Here is a 12,745-nt window from a genome sequence, read left to right as displayed (position 1 = left end):
TTGTTATATATGCTTATTCATATGTCCAAACTCATTGCTGGAATTTTGACAGTTGTTGATGGACTTAAGGATGAATTTGGGGAAACTGATAGCTTTATTATCTTGAGTCTTGTACTCTAGGAATATGATGTGTTAATCCATTAATTTAGGACTTTAATAAAGTTATAGATCTCATTATGTGAGTTTTTTATGTTTATGATTAAATGAAAAGTTTAGTTTTCTTTGGTGCAGTTGTGAATAGTTTCAGGTTTAAATTCAGTTTTCACATGTTCATTGTTACTAAATAAAAGTATGATTGCATAGCTAGTTAAGGTGGCTCAGGTGTATTAATCCTCATGCTTGGGAGGTAGAGACAAGGAGGATCTGTAGTTTAGGGTTATTCTTAGCTATGTCTAGTTGAAGGCCAGTCCAACAAAATTACCTAGGCAAAATAGCAGTGAAATAGCTGCTTCTGTTGATCTGTACTCAACTCACATATTAGTAGTTCAAGGAGTTTTAAAAATATTTCTCAAGATTTTGAAATATTTAAAAATATTTTTAGGTGACTCTAATATTTAAAAATATTTCTAAAGAATTTGTATGCTGATATTCTTTTCCTATAGGAAAATGTTTTCCTTACACAATCTGCATTTTAAATTTTTTCTTGTGGGCTAGTAAAATGGCTTAGCAGTTAATATAACAAGCTGTTCTTCCAGAGGACCTGGGTTCAATTCCTAGCACCCACAGGGCAGCTCACAATCCTCTGTAACTCCAGTCCTAGGGGATCTAGCACTATCTTCTGGCTTCCTCAGGCACCAGACAGACCTACATACATATAGGTAGATACTCAGACATTTAAAAAAAAACCTAAAAAAATAAAAAATAAAAGGTTAAAATAAAGGTTAAAAGTTAAAATTAATTTTTTTACATTATTACATAGGCGAAACTGTCTTTAATAGTTGTAGTGAAAATGAACATTCTTGCCTCGTTTCTGATTTTACTATTCCATACAGTGTAAGTTATAGATTTCTTGTTTGTTTGTTTTAATAAGTATTCTTTATTAGGCTGAAAATTTCCTTCCATGCAAAGCTTACTGAAGGTGTTTAATGTGTATGGGTTCAACCACAGAAACAGCCTCGTGTTACTGTGATAGCACACTAACCAAATTGAAGAGGAAAGCATTTATTTGGCTTATGTCATTGCTCTAAGAGGCAGTGGGACCTAGGAGAATGGAGTTAATGAGTGAGGCAGACTTAAGTCTCATGCAATAATAAACTTTATTCAGAGCATCAGACAGTTAATACTCTTGAGGGTTAAGAAAGGTCACCTGAGTAAATTTCTCATGAGGTCGAGCTGTATACAACCATAAGGACAAGCTACACATGGCAAAAACATGTTTTTCTATTGAAACATATAAAGGATGGTTTAAATATTTAATACCAACAGCAAACAATACTGAGTAATCCGAAGTAAACTCAGTTCTACCTGCTACATCTGGGAGGAGGACAAAAACACATTCCAAGAACAGCTCCATATTTTGAAGAAATTGAGGTCACAAGGCTCTTGTCTTGTTTTCTTGGAGTGTTCTCACAAGCACTCATAGTTCTCTTCGCACAACTCTATTCCTGGACTGTGTTCTGACAGGCTTATAGGTTGTAGTTTGTCATAAAGAGAAACAGAGACAATGGCAAATGCCTTAGCTTACTTTCAGAGTGTCTTTCTTACACAGCCAGAGCCACTTGCCAGTGGGTTTCATCACTCACAATGAGTTGGGCTGTCCTACATCAATCTTAATTCAGAAAATGCTACATAGGTGTATACCCTCAAGCCAATCTGAGTGAGGCAGCTCCTCAATTGAGGTTTCTTTCTAGGTGACTCTTTAAGATTTGTGTTGTTGACAAAACCTAACCAGCACTACTAGTACAAGCATACACATAAAGATGAGTCTTGCTCTTATTATTGTGGGAACTCATTGAATAGCTTTGGTGAAGTTGTTCTCTTTGTATCTGATTCTGGGACTTGACATCTATATAGGATAGGCAGTTGTGTAAAAATATTTCTTAGGGGGTTTTCTCTGTTCTTCTTGTACTTGAATAACTGTAGGGCGGCTCTGTGCCAGCTCTAGCCTGTTTTAGCTCTTGAATAAAGACATGGAGACCTGGTATTTTTTACTAACAAGCTGCACACACTAAGCTGGGCAGGTTCTGATCTAACCCAACTAGGTGCTACTACCCAGCCAAATGTCCTGTTATTTGCTATCTGGTCTTGTCCCTAATTTGCTCTGGTCCATGTGTAGCCTCATGGCTGCTTTCTCATCGAGATTTCAAGGCAAATCATCCTGGTCTCTCCATGTGGTTTTTCCACATCTTCTCTCTCACTTCTCTCTGGTCTCCTTGAGACCCCCTGACTGGATCAGACGGCAGTCCTGCCCTATTCTCCTGCCCAGCTATTGGCTGATAAACACTTTATTAACCAACCAGAAGTGATGGAAACAATTTTTATGTAACATTGAGTGAGACTGGAGATGTTTGACCATGCCATCATCTGGACTGCAACCAGATGTCTGGGCATAGAAATCAGCATTGAATACACAGTGCACAAAACCATCCTCTAACACAGTTGGAAAGGGAAGGTAGTGTAAAGTGGAAGGAAACAAGGACAATCTTGAATACTGAATACCAATATTTGTGGTGTTTTACTTTCATCTTCCCAAGTTTTATATAAACATGGCTGTCTATCATGTCTAATGATAGAATCATTTATAAGCATGTAGAAGCATTTGCAAGCATGAGCTAGATCTCTTGAAGAAATAGACTGCTAGACATTAATTAGATTGGAGACTGTAATCAATGTGGACATTCCGTAGGAGAAAAACATGTCCTTTGCTATTAATTTGAGTGTACAGTTGGCCCAGTATTTGAAGAAAAGATGCTGCACAGGAAAATGGTACAGTTACAGGACTAGTTGTGCCATTTCATCAAGGTGCGTCAACAGCTAGCCACATTTGTGTGCTTTGAGAGTATCTGCTCCAACCTTCTGTAGACACAATCCAATACTGATAGTGTTTTACTTTCATCTTCCCAAATTTTATGTAAATATGTCTGTCTTATCCTGTTTAATGATAGAATTCATTCTCTGAATGAATTCTGGGAAACATGGTTTAGATTAACTGAGATAAAATAGTTCATAGTAACCATGTATTTCTTTTTGATTATTGAATGGAAACTTTGTTGTAGAGCTGGAAAGGTACCTTTCCCCACTCTTTAAAGACAGATGATTTATGCCCTCTTCCATTGGTACTTTGTCTTTGCCTAAAATAAGATTGTAAATGAACCTTTGCACAAGGCTGTTTTCTAGGTGCATTAATTATTCTCTGTCTTTTGTGATAAAATACCCTGACAAAAGCAGCTTAAGGGAGAAGGGATTGATTTTGGTGCAGTTAATAGTTCATCACAGCCAGGAGGCTTATGGTGTCAGGGGCTTGAGGCTGCTGGTGCACTGTATCCACTGTCAGGAAGCAGGGGAGATGAATGCTTGTGCTCAGCCAGCTTTCTTTTCATGAAGTCTAAGACCAAAGTCCACAGAATGGTGCCACTCAAATTAAAAGTTCACCTTCCAGGGCTAGAGAGATGGCTTAGTGGTTAAGAGCTCTTCCAGAAGACCTCAGCTCAGTTCTTCAGTTGTAATCTAAACCCATTTATTATATACACCACATCTCAGACTTCTCTGAGATGGTAGGTGGGCTTGGGAGACAAGGAGAGCAACATGAATTTAAAACTCATACTGCCTACAGTGTTGTGTGTTGATCCTTTCCCTCTGGCTTTGGAAGGAATGGTGGGGCTGGGAAAGGTTCAGTGGTAGAGTGGTTGTAAGGTCATGGACTTGATCACTGACTCTTGAGAGAGGGTCAAAGAGGAATAGGAGGGAGGAGAAACTGATTATCTAAGGATGTGTAATTTTTAATACTGTTCAAAAGAGTTTAATTTAATATGAAATAATGCAGGTTTTTAAACTTGAAGCTTATTTTTTGATTGGTTTTGGCTTCTGAAAGCACATTTTTTGTGGGATATCTAGATAACACCATCAGTGTGTGTCCAGATTCATACAAATGCATCATTCAGGAACTATTTCTTTAACAGTATCATGTCCTGCTTCCAGCCTTTGGGTACATATTTCCTATGTGAGGGCGCTTACAGAACAACTCATTTTATTTTCTATATTTTTATGACCTACCACCACTTTGTCTAGATCAAAATAGCTATAGCTAGATTTAAATTCAGACTTTACATTTTTAGAAAATTATTTCTAATATTTTAGCATTTACTACTTGTAATTTTTATCATATTATTAATTTGAGTACCTTGTTACTTTTATTCAGATAGGTTACCAAACCTACCTTTGGCCAAGAGGAAATGATTTAAAAAAATTTTTTGTCTCCTACATTTTTATTATTTAAAAAACTGAAAATAAGATTCAAAAGCTAATTATAGGCATAGAATATAGCTTGGTGGTAGATAATCCCTTAGCATACATGGGTGGGGTGGGACAGGGAGTTAAAAAAAAGAACAGTAGAGCAATGTGGTTTATTAAGATACTGAATTTCTTAGTTTTTTTATCTTTAAAACCAATTATAATAGCATGACATTATTATATTTTAATAAAACATATATATTTATAGTCACTTAATGTAATATATATGACATAGCAAACAAAAGGAAGAAAAAAGATACTTTGTCTACACAATTCATGACATACACCTTTTGCACAGCCTCTGGTATTTCCTTCACAAAGTTTTAAAAGATAAAAATCTTATATAAAAATAGTTGTTTTTTATAGTCATGTGCTTTCAAATTAAATACCTGGATGTTCTGTTTACCAATATGTATAGAAATGGTTACATCAAATACTTTAATATTTAGAAAAACATTAAGCCAGTTTTTAAATGGCTGCTACACTTTAAATTTGCTAATTCAAGATTCATTTATACTTTTAAAATATACATTCTGTAGGTATGAAAGTTTTTTTTTTAAGAAAAACTACATCCCAATTTATTTTTAAAAAGCTTCCTGTTTGTCCTCCACACTTCCTTCCTTCCCTCCCTTCCCCCTCCCCCTCTCTCTTTTCTAAGACAGGGTTTCTCTGTGTAGCCCTTGCTGTCCTAGAACTTGCTCCTTAGACCAGCCTGGGCTCAAACTCATAGAATTCCACCTGCCTCTGCCTTCCTGCTGGGATTAAAGGCGTGTGTTACCACCACCTGACCTAAATTTATATTTTCAAATGTCTGCTGCTGTTATTGCTGTAAGAAATATACCATTGATATATTTTGGTAAACTAAGCTACCTTTAAAAAAAAAAAAAAAAAAAAGTTGTGTCCTGGCAAGATGACTGTTTTAGAAACAAGGACAGTAATGAAGTCAGCATTTTAAAAGGACCACTACAAATAAATACTTAAAGCATCACAGAAATTTAAAAAAATGCTTAAAACAGGTGAAGGGTGTTTTTTGTTTGTTTTTGTTTTGTTTTGTTTTTGTTTTGTTTTGTCTTGTCACTAGTGCAGGGATCTGGTCTTTCTGTGAAGCAAAAAAGGAAAAGCTATTGGTTCTACTCAAATACTTTTAGACTGTTTTTATTCAAGTGGTTTTTATATAATTTATCCTTTAACTTAAACATTTTTTTCCTGAAAAAAGACATTTTAAGGTAATAATTTTGGCCTCATGACCTATTGTTATTTTTAAAATACATGGAATTCTATAGTCAACCCTTTCCCCATTCTAAATCTTATATACATATGTGCATATAAATATATATATCCTCAGAATCATAAAATATTTAATGCTTATGAGCTTAAAAATTACTGAATGTTACTACAGAATACATTAATATTTATAATTTTATATTTATAATTTTTTGTAGCAAATGAAATGTGACCAAGTGACATTGCACAAGGACTCTGCAATTCAGCCTAGTTATAGGCTGAGAATATAGCTCACTGGGAGATAATCTTGCCCAGCATGCACTAGGGCCTGAGTTCACTCCCTAGTACTGGTAGGGTAGGGAAGGGGTGTTGATGAACAATGGGATGATAGAATTTATTAAACTACTGAATTTTTGTACTTTGTTTTAAATAAATTTAGGGATCACAGAACAAATCCCTCCTAGGTAACACCTATAATAAATTTTAAAAATCTGTATGTTTATCCTATACCTAGCCATCATAACACTTAAAAATATAAAAGAAGGGATGGAGGTAGCACATACCTTTAATCCCAACTCTCAGGAGGCAAAGGCAGATGGATTTCTGAGTTTGAGGCTAGCTTAGTCTACAGAATGAGTTCCAGGACAGACAGAAAAACCCTGTCTGAAAACAAAAACAAAACAACAAAACAAGCAAACAAACAAGAAACCTAAAGTGAAGAATTCAAACAAATTAACTTGAGGATCTTTTTTTTGAATGGCAAGAAAGTGTGACACAGAAGCTTGTCATTCATGACAGAGTGTAGAATTTAGTATAATTTTGGTAACTCATCAGGCTGATTATTCAGTTTATTAGGGCTCATTGTTATAAATTCACTTTTCATTGCAGCTGCTGAATAAGCATGCTTTCTGGCCTATCTTTGGTAAAGATGATTCATTTCTCAGAGGGAGATATTTCTCATTTTTCAAAAAAGGAACTTAAATTTATTTTTGTATCATTTAAACTATTTTGCTCTTAATGGAAATCCACGCTGATTTTTCTTATATATTTTCTCCTATATATTTGTTTAAAATTTTGATGACTGAAGAGATAGCTCAGCAGTTAGAGCACTTGTTCTTACAAAGGACCTGAGTTTGTACACAGTGTTCATACATACTTGCAGATAAAACATTTATGCACATAAATAAAAATGTATGAAACCTTTTTAAAAATTGGTGCATCTTATTATTACTATTTTCTACACTGTTTAAAATTGAAAACTTTACACACACAACTACCAGCCCCATCTCTTATCCCCTTTATTTTTTGTTTTCCTACTAAATGACTTTATGACAGATACACCTTTTATTGCCTTTTTTATTGCCCAAGGGCGATGTATTCCTAGTTTCTAGAACATTATCTGGAACATTATTTGTAAAGTGAATAGATAAAGAAACAAGAATTTACTGGGGTTCAGATGCTATGTTGTCTTTTGTAAATTAGTTACGTTAATAAGGAAGTAGACTTTAGAGGGTCAATTTGTCTAATATTCACTTTATAAATGGTAGACTTGAAATTAGAGGTTGAATCAGGTGTCAGGTTGTAGGCTCTTAATTTCAATGACGATTGTATGATTTATTGAATTCTTTCTTTTTAAACAGGAAGAAGAGAATTTATCCAAAGATTAAAACTTGAAGCAACTTTAAATGTGCATGATGGCTGTGTAAGTAATGGTTAACTCTTAACTATAAATGGCTTTAATAATGTCTGTAATAAATTTCTGATGAAATGTCCTAACATTCCTAGAATGGATTAAAATGACTTTTAAGAATGGGAAAATAGGTAAGGTATAATGACATACAGTTTTAATCCTTGAACCTGGGAAGCCAAGGCAGGAATGCTCAAGGCCAGCCAGGCCCACATAATGAGTTCTAGACCAGCCAGGGCTATACAGTGAGACCCTGCCACCACCCACCTTCCTACCCCCAAGAGAGAAAGGAAGGAAGGAAGGAAGGAAGGAAAGAAGGAAGGAAGAAAAGCAAAGAAAGGGAGAAAGAAAGAGTAAAAAAGAAACAAAGGAGTTGGTGGATGGTGGTAATAAAGTTTTTGAATTAAAGCATTAACATGTGTTGGGTGTATATTTGTAATCCCAGTACCTGTGAGAAAAAGACCAGAGGATCAGGAGGAATTCAAGGTCATCCTCAGCTACGTAGTGTGTTCAAGGCCAGCCTGAGATACACACACATACACACACACACACACACACACACACACACACACACACACATTTTATACAGTATGTTTTAAACACACACACACACACACACCTTTGCCCCAGCATATTTTTTAATTTAGAAAAGTGTGTGCAAGGTTTTGTTTTGTGGTGTCTAAAGGCCATGGGCATTTTTCTCATAAAGCTTCCATTTTGTTCACTCTACTGAAGTTGCTTGTATGAGGGTTTTATGACTCTCACATCTCTAGAGTCTATGCTTCCTTCTTAGAAATTTAGCTGTCATTAGAATTTTTCCTCACCATTGAAATGGTTTTCTGCTAATACTGTGTTCTTGTTTTCCCTCTGCCTCATTGACCAGCTTCATGTGTGTCTGCTTAGCTCACTGGTCTACTTCTTTAAAACAATTCTTTTAACCTTGTCTCAAAAACACAAAACAATTTTTAAAATTACATTTTTTTGTTGGATATTTTATTTATTTACAATACAGATGTCATCCCCTTTCCCCATTTCCCCGCCTAGAACCCCTTATCCTATACCTCCTCTTCCTTTATGCTTTTATACCATTTTGATTACATGTATGTATTAAGGTCAGTTCTAGGTTGAGGGTCTAGCAATACAATAGATGCAAATAGTTGAGGAACAAGCAATACAATAAACACAAATAGTCAAAGAAGAAGCAAGGCATTAAACTCAGTTATGTGAACACTCCCGTGATCACTGTTTCTAAAGGCTTATCAGGATGACCAAAGTATCTGAGCCTACTTCCCGATCCTAGCCCAAAGTCATTTTCATGTCTGAAGCCTACTTCCTTGTTCTAGCCTAAAATTTAGATTCCTGTCTGAAATTTTTTGTTCTAGCCTAATATTTAGATTCCTGCATGAGATTACTTCTTGGTTGTAGCCTACGATTTAGACTCCTACCTGAAATTACTTCTTTGTTCTAGTCTAATATCAGATTCCTGCTTGAAGCCTACTTTCTTGTCCTTGGCCAATGTCATATTTCTGCCAAATAGCCCCTTTCCTTTTCCTTGGCCCATGTCAGCTTCTTGCCAAGCAGCCCAAAGGCTCTCCACCTCTTCCCCCTTTTTATTGCCTTAACAAGACAGCCTGTCTTAGGTCATTCTGATAAGAATGCCTTCCTTACCTGTCATGGAATATACATTATCAAAGGCAATGCACTTCTGTCTTAGGTTGGTAAGGCTCTGTGCAGAATCTTACCCGTTCTTGGCTTGCCAGCCTGTTAATTTAATAACTCTGTCTGGGGGTCCATTTTCAGGTTTAAGCCATGTACTTTGGCTGCCAACATGTTGATGTTGTTAAAGATAAGCTTTAACACAATGGGCAAGAATAAACATATTTCCAGGACAAGAAGGGCTAGCCTGATCAAGTTATATATGCCATATATATACATATACATATACATATACATATACATATACATATACATATATATATATATATATATATATGACGCTTGTCCTGAGGTTTGTCCAAAATGGAAATACTGAGCTCAGGCCATGGATAATTTTATCAAGATTATCTGCAGCATTAAAGCTCAACAAAGCAGCATTCTTTAAATTCATAATCTAACTATGCAGAGTTAACACACCCAGAGAGGTATTAGGATTATGCCAAATATCCTACAGGTGTTGTTAAACATTTTTCTAATTATAATGACAATCATTGTAAATTTAAAAAGTAACACTACTCCAATGATATTTGTCATGACACTTGGGATGGATCCTAACTCTTGAACCCTGAACCTCCTTCAGATAATTTGAATGGGTTATAGAGCATCATTCATTGTTCCAGATACCTATATAAATCCTTTTGTATACTCAATACATTAGTAACATTTTTTGCTAGATGGTTAACAAAAATAGTTATCTTAACTCCTTGTGTCAATGCTATTGCAGAAGCAGTGCTGTAGCCATTAATAGAATTAAAGCTGTTAAACCAGCAATAATCCAGCCTGCTACCCTCTTGCTTCTGCTTAAAGCCTAGCTCACTTCTTCCAGCACTTCCAAGCTTTTTTCAGAGAATCAAGGTTTTCTAATACTCAGGGCAGTGAGACAAAAGCTGGTTGCTAGACCCCTGTAACAGACTATTGAGAGCCGCTCTGCCCCACGTTGGGGGCCAAAATGTTGCAGCCCGAGCTGCCCCACACTTGGGGGCCAAAATGTTGGGGACCACTCTATCAATGTTGGAGCCCGCACTGCCAAAAGCCTTGAGGGCTAAATTGTTAGAGCCCACACTGCCCTAAGCTGCTCCAGTCTGCGGGTTGGGGTTCAGCACGAGAGAGAGTGAGGATGGACTCGAAGAATGGAGACCAGACAGAGTGTGATTCAATCCCATTTATTCTTCAGTTTCTCTTCTTCTCTCCAAGTCCCTAGTTTCTAGTACCAAGTCTCAAGTCCTAATTCTAGTTCTAAGTTGCTAGTCTCTTTCCCAGTTCCAAGTTACCTTCCTCAAGTCTCCAGTCTCAAGCACTCTTCCAAGTACAAGTGTCTAATTCCAAGAGTCTAATCCTAGTTTCCTGTCTCAGTCTCAAGTGCCTACTCTCAAGTGCCTAATCCAAGTGTCTAATTCAATCTAATGCCTATTTCCAAGTTCTTCCTCCAAGTGCCAAGTGCCTAATCTCAGTTGTCTGTCTTCTGTCTGCTTCATCTTTAAGTCATGCCCTTAGGTCTTACTTCTAAATCACACCTTCAAGTCTTACACACCCAAGGGGAAATCCTGGGTATCTAAAACAAGATGTTACCAGAGTGTGCTCAGTTGTTGTAGGCTAGTGTAAACAAGTCTCTTGTCAGGGTATATGGCTCAAGATGGCTGCAAGGATGATATCCATCTTCTGTCGGCTCCCCACAACAGACATGTCAGGTTTCAACACACTAACACAATTAGAAAGTGTACAATCTTTGCAACTTACAATAAATACTGTAGAAGAGACAAAACCAATTTTAGCTTGACAATTAAAAGAGCCTTAAAATATGCACTAATCCTTGTTTGAAATTCAGATCCTGTCCCAACATTATCTCTTGCTATCCTAACATTGTATCGAGCTACAGCTAGCTTCCAAATATGTTTGTGACAAAGTCCAGATCCAGTCTTCCAAAAGTAGACTGTAATTTTCCCATATTGGATTGATTTCTAGACCAGTACATGATTGAGCCCTAATAGCTGGGCACCTGTAAGAAGAATACAAGAGACATAATTTCTCTTTTCGATTCTCTATCCCACAAGGTCTAAAAACTTGAGGCAAGGCAGCTTGTCCCATCTGGGATATAGTCAAGCAAAGGTGGGTCAGGAACATATGTCCAATAGAGCTCCCCAGTCACCCTTGATAGGGCACTCAGAAAGCTGACAGGTCGGCATCATTCTTTGTTTCAGCAACAGTATGTCTCACCAATCTTTTTAAAGTTCCATGGGTCTCTTCCACAATACCTTGTCCTTGAGGATTATAGGAAATCCCCATAATAAATTGTTGACAAAAGTCTTGACTGCTCAACTACAATTGCCAGACCCATTATCTCTTATTTTAAAAACAACATTGGATATTTTATTTATTTACCTTTCAATGTTATCTCCTCTCGCATTACCCCCAAAACCCTTATCCCATCCCCACTCCTCCTATTTCTATGAGGGTATGCTCCTACCATCCTTCCATTCCCACCTCCCTGCTCTCGAATTCCCCAACACTAGGGAATCCAAACTTTCAGGTACCAAGGCCCTCCACTTCCACTGATGCCTGAGAAGGCCACCCTCAACTACCTATACAGGTGGAGCCATGAGTCCCTCCCTTTGTGTTCTTAGGCTGGAGGTTTTAGAATGGCTACTCCAGCTTGTTTCTTAGGACCATTTGCTTGAAAAAATTGTTTTCCAGCCCTTTACTCTAAGTTAGTGTCTGTCTTTGTCACTGAGGTGGGTTTCCTGTATGCAGCAAAACTCTTGGTCATGTTTACATATCCAACCCGTTAGCCTATGTCTTTTTATTGGGGAATTGAGTCCATTGATGTTAAGATATATTAAGGAAAGGAGATTGTTGGTTCCTGTTATTTTTGTTATTAGTGGTGGCATTGTTTGTGTGGCTATCTTCTTTTGGATTTTTTTGGAAGAGGATTACTTTCTTGTTCTCCTTGTATTGGAGCTTTCCCTCTATTATCTTTTGTTGTGCTGGGTTTGTGGAAAGATAATTGTATAAATTTGGTTTTGTCATGGAATATCTTGGTTTCTCCATCTATACTAATTGAGAGTTTTGCTGGGTATAGTAGCCTGGGCTGGCATTTGTGTTCTCTTAGGGTCTGTATGACATCTGTCCAGGATCTTCTTGATTTTATACTATCTTGTGAAAAGTCTGGTTTAATTCTGATAGGTCTGCCTTTATATGTTACTTGGCCTTTTTTCCTTACTGCTTTTAATATTCTTTCTATGTTTTCTGCATTTGGAATTATGATTATTATGTGATGGGAGGTATTTCTTTTCTGGTCTAGTCTATTTGGCGTTCTCTAGGATTCTTGTATGTTTATGGGCATCTCTTTCTTTAGGTTAGGGAAGTCTTCCTCTAAAATTTTGTTGAAAATATTTATTGGCCCTTTAAGCTGGGAATCTTCACTTTCTTCTATACTTATTATTTTTAGGTTTGGTCTTCTCATCATGTCCTGGATTTCCTGGCTGAGCTGTCCTTGAATTCGTGATCCAACTGTCACAGCTTCTCAAGTGTGAGGATTTTAGGCACACACCTGACACCTGGCTTCCATCTTATATATTTTATGTCTTATAACCAGAAGTCTGTTTTATGGTTCTATGAAGCTTGCTTTTATTTCTCTCTCTTTGGAGTGTTACTTAACAGAAAAGCTTTCCC

At 36.8% G+C, this 12,745-nt stretch overlaps 1 protein-coding gene across 7 annotated transcripts in view; it reads left to right on the top strand.

The window, feature by feature from the left end:
* Positions 1–12,745, top strand: part of Dcaf6 (DDB1 and CUL4 associated factor 6) — a 121,425-nt gene that overhangs the window by 15,427 nt on the left and 93,253 nt on the right. For all 7 annotated transcript variants that reach the window (XM_076941523.1, XM_034512807.2, XM_034512806.2 and 4 more), the window contains exon 2: positions 7,314–7,375. Coding sequence is in view for 6 of the 7 variants with exons in the window: in XM_034512807.2 (XP_034368698.1) it covers positions 7,314–7,375 (62 nt within the window). In the remaining variant the exon portion in view is untranslated. The remainder of the gene's footprint in view (positions 1–7,313; positions 7,376–12,745) is intronic.

Source organism: Arvicanthis niloticus, chromosome 10 (genome assembly GCF_011762505.2).
Source record: "Arvicanthis niloticus isolate mArvNil1 chromosome 10, mArvNil1.pat.X, whole genome shotgun sequence".
In the NCBI taxonomy this organism is placed as follows: Eukaryota; Metazoa; Chordata; class Mammalia; order Rodentia; family Muridae; genus Arvicanthis; species Arvicanthis niloticus.
Note: the sequence above shows the minus strand (reverse complement) of the source record. Positions and strands in the feature narration are given on the sequence as shown.